The following is a 21,765-nucleotide window of genomic DNA, read 5'->3' on the forward strand; positions in this document are numbered from 1 at the left end:
ACTACTACTACTACTACTACTACTCTAAAGCCACATTCTCACTCTGCAGTTACGGTGTGGGTCAGGCTAGTTTCTGACTGCACGTATTTGACTGGATTTTTCAGACACAGCTTATGTGCGTATCTTCGTGGCGGACGTGAACGATAATGCGCCGCAGTTTGAGAAGCCTGTTTATGAAGTGAGTGTGGAGGAGGACCAGGAAGTGGGCTACACCCTCATCACCGTCACAGCCACCGACCAGGACGAAGGTCAGAACATTTACTGTTAACGAGCTCCAGTTCCAGAGTTTTGTGTAATCTCATTGGCTAAAGTACTATTCTGAAATTTGCCTAAAAAGCAAAAAAATAAATAATGTCAACAGAAAACATGGTGTTCAATTGGGTGAAATCTCCGTTCCCTCGAGGTCCCCCAGGGATCAATCTTGGGCTCGTCTCTTTTGATCTATCGGATGCTTGTAAGGGGACAACAGTTCTATGATGATGTTGGAGCTAACCTCAAGGGGCTGTGGTTTTTTCTTTTTTTTTTTCCTGCATTGCGCGTCTGCCATTTGAGTGAATGACACGTTCGCCTATCAGAATCATTGAGCCTCGCGTTCTTTTCCTGCTGCCGATCAGAAGAGGCTGTAGGAGAGTCACGTTTGTCTGCGCTGTAGTTGCTGAAAACAAACTCGAGCAGACCAAACGGTTCTCATACATGTGTTTCTCAAGCCTCAGTCAGATTGTCATGGAATTTTGATTGTTATCACGAAGCAGGTTGAGTTGGTCAAAAATAGCCTCTGCTCATCAGCGTACGTGCATCATTGTAATACTTAATCTGATGACATCATTGTAAGTGTTTTTGACGTAAATATGAGGCGTATTTTCAAAAAACAGTGGTTTGCAGCTTCATATCCAGAAAATGCTTTTATGTAGCTGAATAGGGAGAAAGAGTAAGAGCACCGTGTTTATTAGAAAATTATTGAAACTAAGCATGTTGTTCTGACAAAGCATAAAATGCCTCTTTGCCTCTTGCAGATTTCTATCTTGTTGCTGCATGAACTGAAATGTAATAACTGAGCACCGTGATGTTTAACAGCAGTTTAAATGTAGAGCTCAATTGTATGAAAAATGAAACAAATGCTTTATACAGAATATAACATTCAAATCAAATCAAATTGTAATATCTGTCAGAAAAATCTCAGTTAGGGTTTTTTGTTAAAATCGTGCTGCCCGAGCGCTAACACAGAAGTGACTTCAGATCAAATCACAGAAAACATTTAAAAAAAAAAATTATATTAATTACTTCATTCCACCTTTTAATTCATTCATTCATTTTTGTTTTTCACAAATGTGTAAATCTGGTTTTGGAGAAAGTGTTTTCTCTCAAAGTGAGTAAATGAAGAGACTTGGAGGTTGTTTTGAGCCAGAGGTGAAGCCAGAATCCCCAAAACAAACTCCATCTGTCGACATGGAGCCCGTCCAATCGTGCCAGTTTCTGTCACATGATGAGTTCACGCTCACAGCCAAAGCTTTTAAACTGTATTATATTTCTATGTGAATAACGTTGGAAAGGCAAACGCCTAAAATGCTCTACAGTTTGTAAAAACCACTGAGGAAGGCAGAAGAGGAGAGACATGTGGAGAGAGAGGGGGGGAATGAAAACGCGAGAGTCCATCTGGGCAGAGGAGGTCATTAGGAACCGCTCGGGGCAAAGACTGTGAAGTCCCCAAACTGAGACTGTGAAGTGACTTAATGTGATTTCAAAAAGTCAAAATAAGCTTCTCTTTCCTGAACATTTTCTCTCTTTCATTAGCTTTCTAATGTTCCCAATGAAAAACGGAGCTGGAGTAGTGTTGTGTTTCAAAGTCACTTCAAGGTTTCCAAAATCACTTTCACCTGGACATTTCACCAATCAACCGCTGCCCATGTGATTTTAGAAAAGCAGGGCGGCCGATCTGAGTGCTCTTCATGAAAGTGAACGGATAGTGTTTTCTATGTACATGCTCGCTTAGTTTAGAAAACATGGGAAATCAATTCAAAGGTGTGGAAAATGCATTTTGTTCTAAAATAGGTGGAATAATGCAGTAGCTGCAAATTAAGAACAGGGCTCTCCCATCTCTGACAGGAAAGCGCTTTGGGTGACTTGTCATGTGAAAAGCGCGATACAAATAAGCTTCCATTCCATTTCTGCTGGGCATTAAAAAGCATTAAAGCTTTTAAATGGCATTAAAAATGGATGGATGGATGGACATTTGGGAAAAACACAAAAACTAATGTCTTTATTGTCTGTTATTCAGCTGCAGTTCAGACTCATATTTTACACACTCCTTTGATCGAAAGTCGCCCGCTGTGTCCAGTTTGGTTTTGAATTTCAAAATTTACCTTCATTACTGCTTGATCGAATGTTTACAAATCTTACTAAAAGAAATATGCCAAGATTTTTCGCGTTGGTGGCAATACAAATGTAGTATGTAGGCATTAAAATGGCATTAAAAAGCATTAAATATGACTTACTGACTTGCTGAAGAAATTGCCATACACCAAGATGTGTTTCTATCATTGCACAAATGAAATGTTCTATGTTGATTGACAGTAAATGGACATTTTCTAGTCATAAACTTGGCATTGATTAGAATTGATTTTCCCCAGAACGATATTTTGATCGTTTTGATTGTAGCCTTAAAGGGGCTAGATGCTAGTTCGCCATTTTATACTCACTACTGCCACCTCAGGTCTTATGAGTAACTGCAGCTTCTATATTAAGCTCGTGCATGACGGCACTTCGGACCCGAATCAACACCTTGCAGTTGTGGTGAACAGGTCTGAGCTCATTCTACACCATAGGACATTGTTGGAACATGTAGGGGGATGAACATACTTAATTTTAACATTTTTAAACTTTGTATAGTCCCTTTATACTCTCAAAATCAAACTAGTTTACTCAAAGACTAAAGGAGATGATGGATTTCACATTCATGTCCAATCTTTTAAGAAAATATGAATATGAATTGATTGTTTTTTCTTATACAGTTATGACAATCTACAGCAATTAATTAAATAATAAAAAATGGTTTATATTCTTTTCCTTTTCACCTGCAGCGTCTCGCCTTGTGCTCATTTTAAAACATAAATCACGAGTGTAATTAAAATCACAAACTACTGACTTCCTGAGTGGTTCTCTCCTCTTTGTTCCAGGGGCGAACGCTAAACTCCGGTACCAGCTGTCGGGTCCCGGCCTGGGCTGGTTCGACGTGGACCCGCAGGTGGGCCGGGTCTTCGTGGCTCAGCGGCTGGACTTCGAGTCTCGGCAGAGGCTGGACCTGAAGCTGGTGGCGTCCGACGGGAAGTGGGAGGGCGAGACCAACCTGGTCATCCGCATCGTGAATCGAAACGACGAGCCTCCCGTGTTCAGCCGCGCCCTGTACCAGGCCGCCGTGCAGGAGGAGAGCGCTGCGCTGCCCCTCCTCATCCTACAGGTGAGGCTGGGTACTGCAGGAGGAGAGCGCGACACCGAATCACAGGTCGATAGTGAAGGAGAAGGAGGAAAACAAAGTGCTTCACAGTGAAACAAGTAAATAATCAAAGTGGTGCCACAGCTGTCACGCTCTAGACATGGATCTATGGTGTGATGCCAAACTTGCGCCTGGCAGGGCATGCATGTGGGCCTGGATTTACAGGCAGGGTTGCCAGGTCTGCAGGGACTTTTTGAGTGTTTCCGCATGTGAATTAAAACTGGCTGCAAGTTCAAAATCCTTATTTCTAATGATAAATCTTTAAATCCCAGACACTCACAACTGATCCAGGTCGAAGTGTGTCTGTAAAATAGTAAAATACATTGGAAATATGGCCAACATCTATGTATGTGTGTGGGTTTGGGCGGGTTTGGTTGTTTTTTGTCTGGTGATTTTTGGCGTTATTGCACCAAACATTTAAAGGGACAGTCTGAGACTTTAGTGCTTCTTCAGTGACAGGAACCCCCGTCCCCTCCGCTTGTGCTGAATTGGGTGTTTTGAATGAATATTTAAAGGTAGTCAGAGCCGCTCTGCTCGGGCAATTTTCAAACCGCTTCCTTCAGGGAAAAGGTATCACTCGATCAAATGTTTTACTGATCGCCTCGAACAGTTTCTTTCCACAAGCTGTGATTACTCTAAACAAAGGCACTTTAACTGCTGTACGGACTTTTTATTGTATAGTTTTTTACCATTGTGTTTTTTTTTTTTATGTAGACAGGGCACTTTGAGCAGGCAAATAAACTGCAGTACAACCCCAAAAGAAAACTAGGGATGCACCGATATCACTTTTTCTAAAACTGATACGAGTACGAGTTGTACTTTGATTTAAGTACTTGCCAATTCCGAATACCGATACGAGTCCAAGGCATTTTCTTCAACATTCTTTTTGAAGTGAATAGACGGTTTATAGACTGACTTTTTCACAGCAGATTGGTTAGTAATGAGTTAATTTACTCATTTACATTTCCTTTTAAGAGAAGTTATATCAGAATTGAACAGATACCTTTTTTTTTTTTTTTACATTAAATATCTTTTTTTTTTAGTTCACTGTCCATCAGAGACAGAACAGCTCATGTCCAAAAGCTCCTCAATGCTTGTGCTTTATTGAGATTATTACTTATTACTGCAGATAAATGGTCTCTTTTCGCCTTTACTTCAGCTCCGTGTAGATTTTCTCATGTGTTTATAGTAACTTATCCAGTAGCTTCAGCATTTTGATTGTTTTGCTGCAGCTCATTTTGGCTCAATATAAACATGCTGTATCTCTTTATTTTGGATTTTCTGAGGACTTTTTAGTCACTGGTTTAGTTTTTCAGATGAATAACCCCCTGGGCATAAAACAGTGTAAGAATCGCCAGAACTGTGAGCATCATTAGCCTGTATCTTGTAAACACTGCAGACTCCGGGCTGCAGCACTAACAACATTTAGCTCTGGTTAAATCCAGCTCAGACTCTGGTTTTAGGGAGTGTCGTCTGTAATAAAGTCAGCTCTATGTGGAATATTGTATTTCCACTAAAGAATTCTCCAATGTGTTCTCCTCAGTGGAGAGCTGCGTCCTGTAGGGGCGCCGGACACACATCAGGTGGTATCGGTTTCTGGTATCGGAATCTGATGAATAAGTACGAGTATGAGTACAAGCATGTGGTATCGGCCCTAGACCCGATATCTGTGCATCCCTACTAAAAACTGCCCAGCCACTTTTTTCTCTTCTGCTCAACATCACATTTCCAAATCTAATGTTGAGAGAGAGACACACGTCCACTTTGAACTTTGATTATGACTCTGTCCGATTATTATTTAACTTTGTTACTTCAGAACAGACCGATAACTTTCTCATTTCCTGCGTTTTGTGGCGCATTCCCACATGACTCCATCACTGTTTATAGAAAGTGTGCGTCGTATCTTTTAATAAACCAGTTAGCTGTAATTGGACCCCCTCTCTGCTGCTGCGGCGTTCCTGTTTACCCAGGTCTTTGAAGTGGTTCCGCTCTGAATACCGTCTGAGCCCGAGGCCGGTGGAAGCGGAGTCGCGTGGAATCTATAACGCGATTTAGACCTGGCTCAGACCCGCCGTGATCTAGACCTCGGTTTGTCCCGTTCTTATTTGATATTTTTTTCGCGTGTGTGTGTGTGTTTGTTTCATTCTTGGTCGTGGCGACGCGTTCAGGGGGGCGTCGGGAGAAACGGAGCGGACGCACATCGAATCAGTTCAGAGACGGAAGAGAGCGGAGGGTCAGCGATGTTACCGTCACCTCTGTAATAACATTTCACACTCAGAGATCAGAGGAGGAACAGAGAGAGACGTGAAGGGGGCAGGAGAGAGAGGACGAGAGAGGACGAGAGAGGGAGGTCAGACAGATGTCAAAGAGAAGGAAATCTGAAAATAAAAGAGAAGACACAATCTGTACACAAAGCGATACAAAGTGCTCTGCTAGTTTCATTCAGAAAGCAATAAAATCAATAAAGCTTGAATAATCATCAAAAGAGGAATGAAAAGATTGGCATCCACACACTGATCTTTTCTACCGTTTTCAACCCTGATGTAATAAACAGTTTGTTGTGGTTTTACAGACATTTGGTTCTTTGGAAGATGCAAAAGATTTTAATTTGGTGCCACACTCCTGATTCAATTCTGGCTTTGTTTTGAGGAGGAGAGTCCTCTTGAGTGTCCTCTCTTCCTTATTGAGACTATGGGCCACATCTTGTGCCTGGCGTAAGGAAACCCCAACTTCGAGAGGTTGTTGTTTATAAAAAGAGAAGAGGTCAACTGAGGCGTGGTTTATTACAAGCAGCACTGAGAACGGGCTCTGATGGAAGCCTCACATCCATTTTCTCATTTACATCGAGTAAACAGGTTCACAAACTAGGATTTTTTCTCAGTGAGACGTGCAACATCCATCCATCCATCCATCCATCCATCCATCCATCTTCTTCCACTTGTCTGTTGCCGGGTCGTGGGGGCAGCTGTTTGGAGTTGCCCAAATCACATTGCACCAGCACCGCCTCCTGCAGGTGGTGGGTCCACAGAAGGACGGCCTCACGATTCAAACCAGGCCTGTTGGTCTCTCAAAAGGGGCTTCTAAACCGCTCTTTGACTGACCCGTCACCGAGGACCTGTTTGGCATGGGAGACCCTACCAGGGGCACGAAGCCCCCGACTATATAGCCCCCAGGATCATCCGGACACTCAAACCCCTCCACCACGTTAAGGTGGAGGTTCCAGAAGGGGACTGCATTAAACATGAAAACATAACACAGAGATTAGATTAAAAAAAATACGCTATAAAACTTTCAACTATAAGGCTTTACGGGTATGCATAAGAATATTAAAATAAATAAGATAAATATATATGAGGTAAAATATGGTAAGACGACAAAAGGATTGGATTAACATATTGTGTAGGTGTATAAAGTGATTAAATGATATAATCAGGTGATAAGTGATACCAGTGTATCTAAGTGTGGACATACCACATAGTGCAATAGAGCAGATTACAGTCTGTACTGAGTTTTCAGGTCTCTCTATCGTTCATGAGTCTGATGGCGGTGAGGAAAAAACTGTTCAAACTAAAAACTTTATCATCAGCTAAACAATGTTTGTGTCTTGAGAGAAAGGGAGAGCCTACGCCACTCCTGCTGTAGTGCGGATCAGCACTCGCCCGGCCGTAATCGTGACCAAAACAAAAGCACATGTCCACCCCCTACTCCCCCACAACCCCTCCCCCTCGCACCCTCCCCGGCCGCGGAGTCTGGTTGGAGGAAATAGGCTGTTGTGCATAACACCATCAATGGCCATGAGTGTTTCTCCATCTCACGTACTTCTCACTTAAATGTGCCAAGTCTAGGAGCTGCAGGATCTGAAAGTGCGCTCCTACTAAATGTTACACTATAGTCTGCCTGTTCTGGGCCCTGTGAAACCCAAACATAAACCGCCGGGCCCTCCACCTTTGTAGATAATAAGATTAATGTAGATGCTTTGTAAACATGGCTTAAACACAAAGGCCAATAAGCTGAGGATGCTGAATTAGGAGTGTGTTAGTGTCTCGAGGTAAATGTATTTGATGTGAACATCTGAAGCAGCTCTATCTTAGAACGGGGGGTCTGGAGGATCCTCCCTAAGCGAAGAAGAAAAAAGAGAATAAACAGAATATCCTGCAAGTTGGAGCTTTTTAAAGGTGGTGCATTTTATTTTACATAAATGCTTTAGGCCTAATTTGTGCAACTCAAAACATTCAACAATTTAATTAATTCCTTAACTTAATTCCAAAAATAATCTAGACCTACATGAAGATTTTAAGCTAGTACTCTCCTCTCCACCTCAGTCTCATGAGCTACAGCCTCATTACTATTTTAAGCATATGTAAGAATTTATTCTTTACAAATCCATTGGCCCATGCTCCCTGACATCACAGGTTTCACAGACTTTGAACATAACGTCTGAACGTCTTATAATTTTGTAGATTGAATATAGAATATCAAGAATATCAAAATCGGTTGAATATTGAGGAGAGTCTTCATGGGCATTTGTCTACAATAAGTGAACCATTATAAGGGACTGGGGGTGAAACACTTTCCTTTGTCTTAACACCTCTTAAACCCCGCCTTTACCAAGTGTGTTTTCTCCAGTTCAGCTTTACCCAAATCTCAAAGGTTCTGGAGTTTACAGCCTCTAGGCCACATTTGAAAACTAAGACCTGCGAAACTCCTCGAAACTGATCTTTTTCCTCATGTTGTCCTCACTTTTTTGACATTTTTTTTTTTAATTGCTTTTTCTGTTCCATTTTCTTCACATTTTTCCACATTTCAGTTTTCGTCATTTTTCTGTTGCTGTTTTGTGGCTTTTTTGTTGTATTTTTTGTCACTTTTCTGTCGTGTTTTTGTGCCTTTTCCATTGCTTTTTTGTTGTATTTTCGACACACATTTTGTTATGTTTTTGTCACTTTTTGGGTCACTTTTTTGCAGCTCTTTTGTTGCATTTTCCTCCTTTTTCAATTTCATTTTTGACACTTTTTTTCAAGAAGCTTTTAGATTTGGGTAAAGCCAAACTGGAGAAAATATGCTCAGTTCAGGTGGGGGTTAAGTGGTTTAAACAGACTCTCACAATTGCATTGGCTGTATTTAAAGGGATATTTCAGGATTTTTGACATAAGATAAGATGGTACTTTATTGATCTCACAGATGGAGAAATTGCATTCGATGAGAGAGCATCCGGCAGCAGCACCCATTCAGTGCGCACCACTCTTTTTATTTTTATTTTTTTTTATTTTTAGAGTGTTGCTGATTTCTGGAGATATTTTTTTTTATAATTCAAGCAGTTCTTATGTTTGAACAGTTTCGTGGGGCTAGGCTAATGCAAGGCTAGCGCATTTCTATGGTATCAGCTAGCCTGCATTAAAAACAGTCTGACCCGCTCCACAGTGCACCTGAGGCAAATCACTTATAACACCAGACTAAAAATGCGTTAGCCTAGCACAAGCCTAGCGCCACGTAACTCTTCAAATATAACTGCAGGAATTACAAAAAAAATATCCCCAGAAATCAGCAACACTCTGGATAACTAGGAAATGAGGCCCTATGTCAAAAAATCCTGAAATATCCCTTTAAAACAGACTCTCACATTTGAATTGGCTGTTTTTAGGGCCCTTAATATTATGATTACAAATATATCAGGCGTTGACGTTCATGGACTCTGCCTTTTGTCGTTTGGTGTGAAGCATCTCATTTTCTCGGTGTCAGTGCAGAACAGAAAGTCTCACGCTCCCCCTCTGCTCCTCAGGTCTCCGCCGTGGACCCGGACTTGGACTCCGACCAGTCTCTGCTCCAGTACTCGCTCCACGGCCAGGGCTCCGGAGGGGACTTCTCCATCGACCCCCGCAGCGGCGCCATCCACGCTCTGCGGCGTCTGGACCGCGAGGAGCGCCCCCTCTGGCGCTTCCTGGTCCTGGCCACGGACGAGGGCGGAGCGGGCCTCACCGGGTTCGCCGACGTCGTGTTGGAGGTCAAAGACATCAACGACAACGCGCCCTTTTTCCCGTGCTCGGACCTGGAGGCCGGCGGCTGCTTCGTCGGGCGCGTGGCGGAGAACTCGCCCGCGGACACGTCGGTGATGGAGATGCGGGCCATGGATCTGGACGACCCGAACGAAGGGACCAACGCGGCGCTGACCTACAGCATCGTGCAGAACGTGAAGAACGAGATCAACCTGAATCTGTTCGCGATCAACGCCAGCACCGGGGTGATCTCCACCGTGGTGCGCTCGCTGGACCGAGAGCAGCAGCAGCGCCTCCTGGTGGTGGTGGAGGCGCGGGACGGGGGCGGGCTCAAGGGGACGGGGACGGCCACGATTCTAGTGACCGATGTCAACGACCATCCCCCGGTGTTCACTCAGGACTCTTACTCCGCTCAGGTGCGTGCAGAAACAAACGTTTACAGATTTACAGAAGAGGTGGAAATACTTTTGCTCAGGCCTTTTGCTTTTAAGGCCAGACATGGCGGTAAAAACATAAATTTGACACACCATGGTCAATGTTGAGATTTCTAGCTAGTTTTCTGTCTTAACCTCTTACCCCGCCTTGACCGAGTGCAGACCAACGCCTCATTTGAAAGCTAAGACCTACAAAATTGATCGTAGCTTTTTTGTTGTGTATGTCACATTTTTTATTGCGTTATTGTAGGTTTTTTTCTTGTCAGTTTTTCGTCTAATATTTGTCACTTTTTTGTGGCTTTTTCATCGCTCTTTAGTCTTTACGTTTTAGTCGCTTTTTATTGTATTACTGTTGCTTTTTTGCTTTTTATTGTATTACTTTTGCCTTTTTTTGCTGCTTTTTTGTCTTTTTTTTTTTCGTTTTCATCCTCATTTCCATCAACATTTTGACGCTTTTTTCAAGAAGCTTTTAAATCTGGGTATGGCTAAAACTGGACAAAATGTGCTTTTTGTTATGTGTCCTTCACACGTTTTTGTCACATTTTCATGACTTTTTGGCCATTTTTCTGTGGCTTTTTTGTGACTGTTTTATCCCTTTTTCATTGCTTTTTTGTTGTATTTTTGTCGCTCTTTTGTTGCATTTTCATTCTCATTTTCGTCTTATTTTTCATTGCAATTTTGACACTTTTTTCAAGAGGCTTTTAAATGTGGGTAAAGTTGAACTGGAGAAAGTGCACTCGGAGGGTAAGATGGGTATTGATGATGTTTTGCCGACTCGCTTTGTAGTGTTTCAGGAAATCACTCCAACATGGCGGCGCTCGCTCGTCTTTCCCACGCAGATTCATTCACAAATACTGACATGTTTGATCCACGTGCATAGGCGCCAATCCCGTTGGTGCTGCGGGGCTGGAGAACAAACTCAATATCTTTGGACACCCAGGCGAATTTGCCCTGATAACTAAAATGATTCAGTATGTGTGAAAGTGCCATTTTGCGCTGCTTGATTAGCTCCATAGGTAGGGCGCGGGACTCTCAACCATGAGACTGTGAGAACGATCCTGTCCCCTTTTTTTTTTATATTATTATTATTATTTTGGACAGGGTACCCACTAGGAAGAACTTAAATCGGCACCTACAGTATGTCCATGTGTAGCATGGACATACTCATTTTCCACTCTTGTATTATAGAATAGTCGTTTACTTTTGACTTAAAAAAAGATATGTATCCCAAAATCTTATGTATATGTTTATTATGCCCTGCTAAAAAACAGCTAATCTATCAAATGTGTTTTTTGTCATTTGTTTGTTCAGATGTCCGAGGACCTGGAGGTGAACAGTGAGCTGCTGGTGGTCTCGGCCACAGACTTGGATTCGGGCGAAAACGCGGCGGTGACGTTCAGCATCGTGGACGGAGACGAGGACCGAAAGTTCCTCATCGAGACCAACAAGACGAACCAACGCGGCGTCCTCAAACTCACGAAGAAAATCGACTTTGAGAAAACGCACGAGCGGAGCTTCAACCTGACGCTGAAGGCGGAGGACGCGGACTTCTTCTCCCTCACACACGCTCTCATACAGGTAGACCTGGCTATAGTCCTGGGTTTTAGTCCTCATTTCATCCCTGGTTTAGTCAGCAAGGCGATATTCAGCAACTCATGAAAAATAGCTGAGCTTTTATTACGGCCACTAAACATTTGCAGACTTTGATGTGTACAGTGGTATGATCAGGAAGATGTCATCAGCAGTTTGTTTCTGTTGTTCATCTCAGTGCTCTCTCCAGCTATATTTTACCCGAGTACACGCTGCTTTACCCCAGGAGTTCAACCACAGCACCAGGACCCCACAACTCGTGGCTACAAGTCAGAAATCTCTGTGATCTGCAGTTTTAAGTTAATTGTAAGCAGATAATTGCCGTTGGTAACTCTCACTGCAAAAACTTTTTGACAGTGCAGGATTTTAGAGGCAGTTGTGGTGAACAGGTCTGAGCTCATTCTACACATCAGGACATGGCTGAAACATGTAGGGGGAGGAAAATACTTAATTTTGACATTTTTCAACTCTGTATATTCCCTTTAAATTTTAAAGCTTTGGTAATTTGTGCATATGTCAATAATCTAGCACCCTAGCCAGTAGCCACTTAATTCATCTCGTGAGTCACAAATGAAAGATCACACACTGTTGGACTTTGTTTGGTCAGTGCCTTTTCTTCTAAAATCAAAGCTGTGGAATTTATTGCCAACAGCACTGAAGATCATGTCAGAGTTTAAAATATTCACCACCATGAGAAGACTTGTCTTTGTCCTGCCTGGTCAGCCGTCCACTCCTGCTTTTTGTTGTATTTGTTCAAAAGCAGCCCCGCATGGAAGTTTTCTAACAGCCAATCAAATCTCAAATTTCGATGCAATCACAGACCACGGCGTTGCAACAAGAACCGAATTAACCACTTGTAAAACATTTTCTTAAATGTACTTAACAAGAGTATAATGTGTAATACGCTTGTCAATCACGCCCATCGGGAATTAGAAAAAATCAGCCCTGATCCCAGATACACTTCTTTGTAAAGAATCGGAAAAGTTTGTATTCTGGCTGGACAGGCTAAGCTTTACCATTTGTAAATATCACCGTGAGTGAATTAACTAAACCAGGAAAAAAAGGTAAAATGTCATTCTCTCTCTCTCTCTCTGCCTTCTTTTCTTCAGGTGATTGACGCTAACGACAACGCGCCCGTTTTCCTGCCACAGTTTTACGACGCCTCTCCGATGTCCGAAGACTCTCCGATCGGCTCGGTCATTGCCCAGGTCACCGCTTCGGACCTGGACTCGGGACAAAACGGCCGCTTCTCCTTCAGCATCTCCAAAGACTCCGATCCACACGGGCAATTCGCCGTCGACGAATCCGGCAGGGTCGCGTTAGCCGATTATTTGGACCGAGAGAAGGTCTGGCAACACCGGATTGTCGTTTTAGCCACCGATATGGGACACCCGACGCTAACCGGCACCGCTATCGTGATGCTAACCGTCCTGGACATCAACGATAACGCGCCTGAATTCGAAGCCGATTATAAGCCGATAGTTTGGGAGAACACGGGCGCTCCCCAAGTGGTGAAGATGAACAGCACTTCGGTTTTGCTTCACGTGAAAGATCGTGACGCTGGCGGAAAAGGACCGCCGTTTACGATACGGATGCTGCAGCTAACGCCGGACGCGGCTAGCTTTAACCTGACAGACCTGGGCAACGGCAGCGCGATGCTAATGGCGCTGAAGAGCTTTGACAGGGAGAAACAGAAGGCGTTTCGTTTGCCCGTGGAGCTAACAGACAGCGGGTCTCCTCCACTTAGCGGCACGCAGACGCTAACGGTCACCATCGGAGACAGGAACGACAATGCGCACAAACCCGGACACACCACCTTCCTCCTCTACAGCTACGACGGTGAGGAGGCTCATTGCTCAACATGTTTGGATTGGTTAAGCTGTTTCTTCTGACTGACTTGGTCAAATCTTCACACCACACACTCAGAGCATGCTGGGGGCTAGCTAATGGGTGGAGCAGGGAAAGCAGAAGGCTTGTGTCTGTCTTTGAGCACAGAGCTGCATTAAATGAGCCCAAACCCTTTTCCTGAATTGGTGTGTTACTACAGCGGCACACAGAGACAAGCCAATACAATAACAATCTATTTTACACCTTTATGTCCACATTACCCCTCCTGGAACCGCCACCTTAATGTGGTGGAGGGGGTTGAGCACCCAAATGATCCTGGGAGCTCTGTTGTCAGGGGCTTCGTGCCCCTGGTAGGGTCTCCCAGGGGAAACAGGTCCTAGTTGACAGGTCAGACAAAGAGTTGTTCAGAAGCCCCTTATGAGAGACCAACAGGCCCGGTGGTAAATAGGTGACGGAGAATCAGTTCTTTTCAGCAATCCATCGACCACATTTAGGTCAAAGCCTCCTTAGAAATCCTTAATGAATGTACACGCCTGTTGAGATTTTGCTTTTGATACAAATTAGTGTCTCTGAGCTAAAAGCTAACTCAGATTCAATTAAAGGAACAGGCCACCGTTTTTACATACTGAGATATGTTCTTACCTTAGCTTTGACGAGTTCTTTAGGACCTGTCTGATCTTCACCCGTGCCTTCAGTCACGTAAACACAGCGCAGACGGCGTTAGCATTTAGCCTCTCCCTCTCTCCTCTATAGCTCCAAAACAGGTCAAGATAGAAGCTACCAAACTCTTCCACGTTTTCCCTATTTAAATATGATTACGTGAAGTGTTCCACTACAAAGTATAATTGCACAAAATTAAACAATGTGGATTTTCTAAGCGAATAAAAGGGGGAACTGTATTGTAAGGCGTAATAATACCAGGAGTAGTTTGGCATCCGCACAGTAAAGTGAAGATTACTGCGCAGTAAAGTGAAGATTACTGCGCGGATTTCGAACTACTCCTGGTATTATTATGCCTTACAATATAGTTCCCCCTTTTATCCGCTTAGAAAATCCACATTGTTTAATTTTGTGTAATTATACTTTGTAGTGGAACACTTCACGTAACCATATTTAAATAGGGAAAACGTGGAAGAGCTTGGTAGCTTCTATCTTGACCTGTTTTGGAGCTATAGAGGAGAGAGGGAGAGGCTAAATGCTAACGCCGTCTGCGCTGTGTTTACGTGATTGAAGGCACGGGGGAAGATCAGACAGGTCCTAAAGAACTCGTCAAAGCTAAGGTAAGAACATATCTCAGTATGTAAAAACGGTGGCCTATTCCTTTAAGTGTATTTTTTTGTGGTGTCAAATACACATCCAATGGCAACTAAACAGCATCTTGTAACATGTTAATGATAAAGAATCCATAGAAATAATATACATATATGGAAGAGCTTGGATGCTTCCAACTTCACCCTGTTTAGAGCTATAGGAATACATTAGGAGAGGCCAAATGCTAACAACATCTTTGGTCGTTTTGCATGACTCAGGGCACAGACCAGACAGGTACGCATCAACTCGTCTAAGCCCAGGCAAGAACATATCTCAGTATGGAAAAACGGTGGCCTGTTCCTTTAAGTATTGCGCCTGGCTTCCTTATTAATTTGTATGGGGATAGAACACTTAATTTAAATTGGGTCCAACAGCAAATAAAATGTGTGCATTTGTAGGAACAGGCTCAGCTAAAGGCTTTTCTATGATTGCTATGATTCTTGTAGTCTCGTCATGAAGGAGCAGAGACGAGGAGCAGGTGCATCGGCAAAACCATGGAAACATAATTAGCCATGCAAGCAATTTTCTGATTGTAATGAAAACCAAATCTGGTGCATTCTCGAGCCTTGGGATATCAATAAATACTTAGTTCATTGTTGATAGATAATTCATCGCTTATGCTCCTAAATAGATCCTGTACAGTATGTGTTGGACGCCACACCTTCCCTGTGTGAGGCATAATCAGGAATGGTGACGGATAGAAGGAGTTTGAACTAGTCTCATGGGATCTAAACCTATTAATTCATCACCATTCATCACTATTTTGTGCTTAATGATAGTCAGAAAATGAAGTAAATACTATATAAATAATGAAGTCAGTTTACCAATGCTTTGCTAGTGCTTTATAGTATGTTATTCAAAGCTGTTGTATTGACTTTCTCGAGTCCACAAGGGCTTAATTTTCACTTTATTGGGAAAAAAATGGCCCTAATTTACATTTAGTTTGTGTCTAAAACGCTGTTGTATTCTGTTTGCTGTTTTCTATGAATATATTTTGTTAATTTCCTCTTTTGACTGCCCTAATTTGCAATAATCCGGCGTTAAATCCAAACCAATTCAGGAAGCGAAACACCGCTCAAAAGATCATTCAGAATCTCTCAACTTTGAAAATACGCCTCAAACCATTGTCTCTTCTGAGTTGGGTTTTGAAGTCTATTCTCATGCGATTACCCCCGATGTTTTTTTTCTGCCAATTCCCCCGAGTTCCACCTATTTGAACCTGCTCTATTTTCTCCTTAAAAACCCACACTGGCTCGTGTAATCCGTTTAACTGTGGAATCAGCTCCTGGAGAAAACACGGCGTCAAACTGCGCTGCGTTCGGGATAATTATTTTCTTCACGGATTCGGAGTAAATATAAATGCTTTTAATTAGAGTTTGGGCCCCGGAGAAATGAGGCTAAAAATATGAGGCGTTAGCAGCAGGATTTGGTGATGAAACGGAGCGAGAGGAGGGCGGGGGGGTGGAAGTGATTATAGCCGCACGATTTTATTAACTGTCTAATAGTGATTTTTAAGACATGTATTGCAAGTCTAATTAGATTTGCGATTTATGTTTATGTACAATCCCCCAGATGTTTGTTTTTTCCTAATCCACTAGTTCGGACCGATAATGTAGCAGCCGGGAGTGGGCGAGTTTTACATTTGCTGACAACATGCACTTCTATCACAAGACACGGCAATGAAATATGCTGCTACACTAACAAACACAGAAGTCATTCCTTCAAAGTGGACATATTTAATTGCTTTACTGCTGTGGTGATTCGATGTCTACGTTTTGAGACCTGACTGACAATCAGCAACAAATCCTCAACTGAAAGCCCATCTTCTTTCCAAACGATTTAAACAGGAGCCTTTGCACATTGATGTCACTGTCACAACAATCTAGCTCCATCCAGATATTTCTTGAAGCCTAACTCAGACTAGATGTCTGACTTGATGCAAGTTGGTCATTGTATACTCACTACTGCCACCACAGGTCTTACGTGTAACTGCAGCTTCTATATTAAGCTCGTGCATGACGGCAATTCGGACCCGAATCAAAGACTTTTTGAGTGACAGTGCAGGATTTTAGAGGCTGTTGTGGTGAATACTTATGGGCTCATTCTACACATTAGGACATGGCTTGAACATGTAGGGGAATGAAAATACTTATAGTTTTATAGTTTTAACATTTTTAAACTCTGTAGAGTCCCTTTAAAGGATCTGTATCATGCTATTTTAGCCATTCCAAAGTAAAGTATAGGCATGTATATGATATATTGTACCTTTACCACTATGAAGTACTATTTTTTGAGAAATATGAGTAATTTCTGGGGGTATTATGCAAACCCGGAAGACACGACACTTCGATTCCGTTAACTCCGCCCCCTCTCTCCGAGCCAATCCCATACAACAATAGCAGTAAAAAAAATATAAATATCACAGCACTAAGTGAAGTTACTTCACAATGCAGTTAAAAGGAGTTGACATTTGCAACACAGCTTCGTAAATGGCTGACACACGCTACCACGCACGCTAACACACACGCTAACACGCGTTTTGATTGACTCACCGCTCTGTCCTGGCTGCTCCATCGGGTGTTTTCACTATGGGACTCACCAAATGCACTTTTCTCCGTGACATTATCGTTAGGTAAGAAGAAAGAACAGGTGTCCAGAGTAGGTTAGAAAGAGCTCCTTCTTCACAACTTTCAGTACATGACATCTGTTCAGACGTTCTGGGGTGCGTTCATTTCCTCCACAGGGCAGCGTGGACGCGATAGGCATTTTCATTTTTTTTTTATTAAACTCAGGCTCTAAGGCATTACATTATAGACGTCGGCCTCTTCCTGTTTGACACTATTCCTGACATCACAAGTCAGTTTAACGACTGACTTGTGACGTCAGAGTGTCACAAGTCAGTCATTTTCCAGGAGAGGACGGAGCAGCTGCTCAGAGAACAGGAGGATTGCTGAGAACTGCATGAATGAAGCCACAAATCACTCTGGGGTGTTTTTGATAAGGAAATAGCATTACAAAATGGCTAAAAGCTCCAAAAGGTCAATTTTGCATGATATAGGACCTTTAACTTTTAGTTTTAAGCGACATCGCCCCCATCTTTGCACCTGTTCTGTATTTTTAGGGCATTTCTGGTCCTCGAGCATATCTTTTTGCTAATAAGATGATTTTGAGAAATAGAGTAATACGCTACCAAACAGTGGATTAAAAACTACTCCAAAAATGACTGAAATGCTCTCAGTTCCTTTAAAGAATTCCATTAGAGAACCCCCAGACAACCCTTTTAAGGTCAAAATAACCTAAAATAGTGTTTTGCCCTCAAGAACAAATTAGCCCACCACCCAGAAAAGTTGCCTGTAGTGTCTCAACTAACTCTGAAGTCTTTTGCTCTGGTTCCTCCCAGGTCTCCTCCCAGAGACAGTCCTGGGGCAGATTCAGGCTCCAGACCCCGACGACTGGGGCCAGAAGTACTACAGCTTCACGGGGACCGCCCCCAGGTACTGCCTTACACCGGGTTTAATCCCGGTTTACTGCATCTACCTAGTTCAGAAACAACACTGCTGTCCATTAGGCCTCCATGGTAACATGCTGTTTATGATGGGTTGTTGTTGCTCTGTGCAGTGTGCTGAGTCTGAACCGCAGCTCCGGTCAGCTGACCATCGCTGAAGCCACGCCTCCCGGTTCGTACCTGGCGCAGGTGAGCGTTTCCGACCACACATGGCCTGATGTCACCAGCAGTGTGAGAGTGGAGGTGAGAGAGCTCCCCCCGGAGGCACTGAGGAGCGCTGCGGCTGTCAGGATACACAGTGAGTCACATGCTTTACTTCTACTAGTATTAACTACTACTACGGTACCTACTGCGGCCTCTGCACATACTACTACTACTAGGCAAGGCAATGTTTTTTGTATAGCACAATTCTTTAAACTTTGATGTCATCATTAAATTATGACATTAAAGCTTCACTACCCGTTATAACCATGACCGTCTGAGGAAGTTTAGTTATATCTTTAGCTATTGCCTACATGCGTTTGTCTAGCAGCGTTCTGGATGTACAGCAGATGTCTAACTGTGATCAGCCGATACAGTCGTCTAACCTGCTGGAGACAACGCATGGATTAGTCCCAAACTATGGTTAAGACAAAATCTTGTGATCCTTCGTGTCTCCTCAGATCTGACCCAGGATCAGCTCTTCAGCCCTGGCCTGGACTCCAGCCTGTTCTCCCGTCTGTCCGTAGCTCTGTCAGAGCTCCTCCAGCTGCCCCCCGAGCGCCTGCACATCTTCTCCCTGTCGGAGGCCTCGGTGCCTGGGCACGCGGCGCTGGACCTCTGGCTCTACGCTCACGGAACATCGTACCTCAGACCGGAGAAAATACTCGGATACATCAGCGCCTACAAGGACAAGGTACAGACTATTATTTTCTGTGTTTCATGTGTGGAGCTGGACTGGCTCTGGCCTCTGTGTCATTGGGCAAGACACTTCACCCACTTTGCCTGTGTGAATTTGGAAGATGTGTGAGTGATGGATGGTGTTCAATTTAAATATTTATTATAGGCAAGGCAAGGCAGGTGGACACATCCATTTTTCAATTTTGAGGTTTTTGGCTAGATTTTCCCCCAAGACTAGAATTTCACTGCCAAACCAACAAAAAAACGTCACATTACTGTCGCCATGAATATATAACATGAAGAAAGCATAGACCGTGTTTATGTCATTAAACACCTTGAGAGCTATTAGCCTCTCAATGCACATTACATTACCCAAAGGAACCATTTCACCATAGTTTTACTCACCGTTGCTGGCTCTGGGGGAACAAAAGGGCACCTCTCGGGACTTGACACACACACTTGGGGTTTGACACAAATCTTGTATTTTTCTTCAGGAGAGTAAATCAGTTCTAAACTAATTTAGGGTCCAATCTTATGTTTCTAAACGCGATCATAACCTTTTTTGCCGAGGACGGGCGCACTGTGATATCTTGCTGCTCCCCAGACCTGGTGCTTTAATGGGTTATGTGGGCAAGACGGTCTCCCATGGCCAATGTTATGTTTTTTAGCCAGGAAAATTCTCATTGAGATCAAAAATGTCTTTTACAAGAGTGCCCTGGAATGGAGAAGGGGCAGTGGAAGAGGAGGGGTGAACACATGCTTTTGTTTGTTTTTGTTTTGGACAAACACGGAAAAAATGTTTTTAGTTTGACCTGATAGAGCTTATAAAAGACTATAATGCTAAAGTAAGAACATGAAGGAGGGCGATATAAACGAGGAAAAGAATGTGAGGCTCAGTCGACGTCTCTTTTGTTTTTATAAGATACATCCTGTATCCAGTGGTGCAGGCACATATAATGCAAAAGCTGCGCCACATCCACGATGGCGCATGTCCAATGTGGCGTTGGAGCAATGCTGTCCTTGCGCCGGGCAGAGGATCAGGCCATGAGTCTCTTAGTCTATAGTGTGACCGTGACATGAGGTGGGGTTAAGTGGCTGCGTGTTCCTGAACATATGGTCCTGATGTAGACGCCATGTTTAATGCAGAAGGTTTAAACAGCGTGTCACATGTGAGGATAAACAGGCCGTTTGTAAAGAAGGGCTTAGTGCAAAAACAGAATATTTAGCTTGTATTATATCCTTTGCACCAAAATACTTTAGTAAAAACTTTCTGAGCCTGTAGTTTTGACCTCCACACATGGGATTCTTCCTTTTGTTTAGCAGTTCATATTTTAGTTGTGTATGCCAAACTGAATAATGATTTAATCGCTGTAATTATTATTTTTTTTTTTCCGAAATCATGTCAGTGCAAAATCATTTTTCAAATGTAACCACAAATATGGCTGAACGATTTTCTTAGAAGTTCTCATTCAAATTGAATTATTTTGAAATCCAGATTGAGTTCACAGTGCACATATTGAACATGTCCAGGCGCGTGAGCAGCTAAACTGACCCAATGGAGACACAGGGGGCGTCGGTCAAATCGCTAAAGAGAATGTTTGGCGATATGACCGACTGCTCAAGGTGTCCAAAATGTGTCCCACAAGTTTGTACAGATACAGACAGCAACGTAACAAGGGGGCGTGGCCAAGCTGAGAGGGGAAGAAAACCTCTCATGGGAATCACATTTTTTCTCTTTTTCTCTTTGTTTTCTGGCGGACTGTATACATATTTATCCAAAAACAGCACTTGTAGCTAAAGTTAGCATACGTAGCATGGAGCTAACATAGATTCCTGGTTAGCATATTTATGGGCTGTTGAACCACTTTGCTCCTGTCCATGTCTCAGTAACTGCATTTAGTAGAAAAATATATGCATAATTCAGCATTAGTTAAAGTAATGGTGGAGAAATGGGATAAAACTCAGTTTCTTATTTGTTTTCCCCCCCTGGCTGCTTCGAACATGACCATATAAGCCGTACCAAAGATGCCGTCAGTAACTATAAGTGTTCAGAATTGCAAAAAGCCCAGGCGCTCCAAACAAATACGAGCAAATCTCAAATAAAAGGCCTTTATTTAGATGGTTTATAGCTCACACGTTTCAACAGGTTTTCTTTAGTAATATAGTAGCATATAAAGAGACTATACTTAAAACTAGCTGTATCCATTATTCAAAGCTTCCCATGGATAATATACGCATTTTAAAACACTGAATGATACAAACTTTGCTATACTTTTTACAATCATCTCAGTGAGCTACAGCTAAAGTTTCAAGTTTATCACTAAATATAATGTTTTTCCCTGTTCACCCGCTGTGTCTCTCGCCTTAGTAATACATCATATATTTTCTTTTGTTTTGAAGAGACTTGTTTGCGATGTCGAACTGTCAAAAGGTGCCACAGACTTTTGAACTGAACGAACAGGGAACAAAGAGGTGACACGTCAACAACAACAGCAGCAGCAGCAGCTAATGTTAGACTCAGGAAGAGAAGTTAAGAGGAGGAGAGATATTTGTGAGAGAAAGATAAGAGTTATGCCACAAATAACTTGAGCTGAAGCTGCGAGACCGCAACAAATCAGCAACTTATTGTTTTGGTAATATTAGGCAAAATCCATATTGCCAACCAAAAGGCTATGGAGAGATATGGAGCTAAAGGAAAAACGTGTGTGGTCAAAAATG

The 21,765-nt window shown here is 42.9% G+C and overlaps 1 protein-coding gene across 4 annotated transcripts in view; it reads left to right on the top strand.

Moving 5' to 3' along the window:
- The window catches only part of LOC306972930 (neural-cadherin), a 123,167-nt gene that overhangs the window by 88,818 nt on the left and 12,584 nt on the right, over positions 1–21,765 (top strand). For all 4 annotated transcript variants that reach the window (XM_079569638.1, XM_079569637.1, XM_079569639.1 and 1 more), the window contains exons 16-23: positions 105–248; positions 3,174–3,454; positions 9,267–9,896; positions 11,226–11,492; positions 12,614–13,343; positions 18,064–18,157; positions 18,282–18,466; positions 18,831–19,063. In XM_079569638.1, the coding sequence (XP_079425764.1) occupies positions 105–248; positions 3,174–3,454; positions 9,267–9,896; positions 11,226–11,492; positions 12,614–13,343; positions 18,064–18,157; positions 18,282–18,466; positions 18,831–19,063 (2,564 nt within the window). The remainder of the gene's footprint in view (positions 1–104; positions 249–3,173; positions 3,455–9,266; positions 9,897–11,225; positions 11,493–12,613; positions 13,344–18,063; positions 18,158–18,281; positions 18,467–18,830; positions 19,064–21,765) is intronic.

This window comes from Gobius niger (genome assembly GCF_951799975.1).
Source record: "Gobius niger genome assembly, chromosome: 13".
Taxonomy (NCBI): domain Eukaryota; kingdom Metazoa; phylum Chordata; class Actinopteri; order Gobiiformes; family Gobiidae; genus Gobius; species Gobius niger.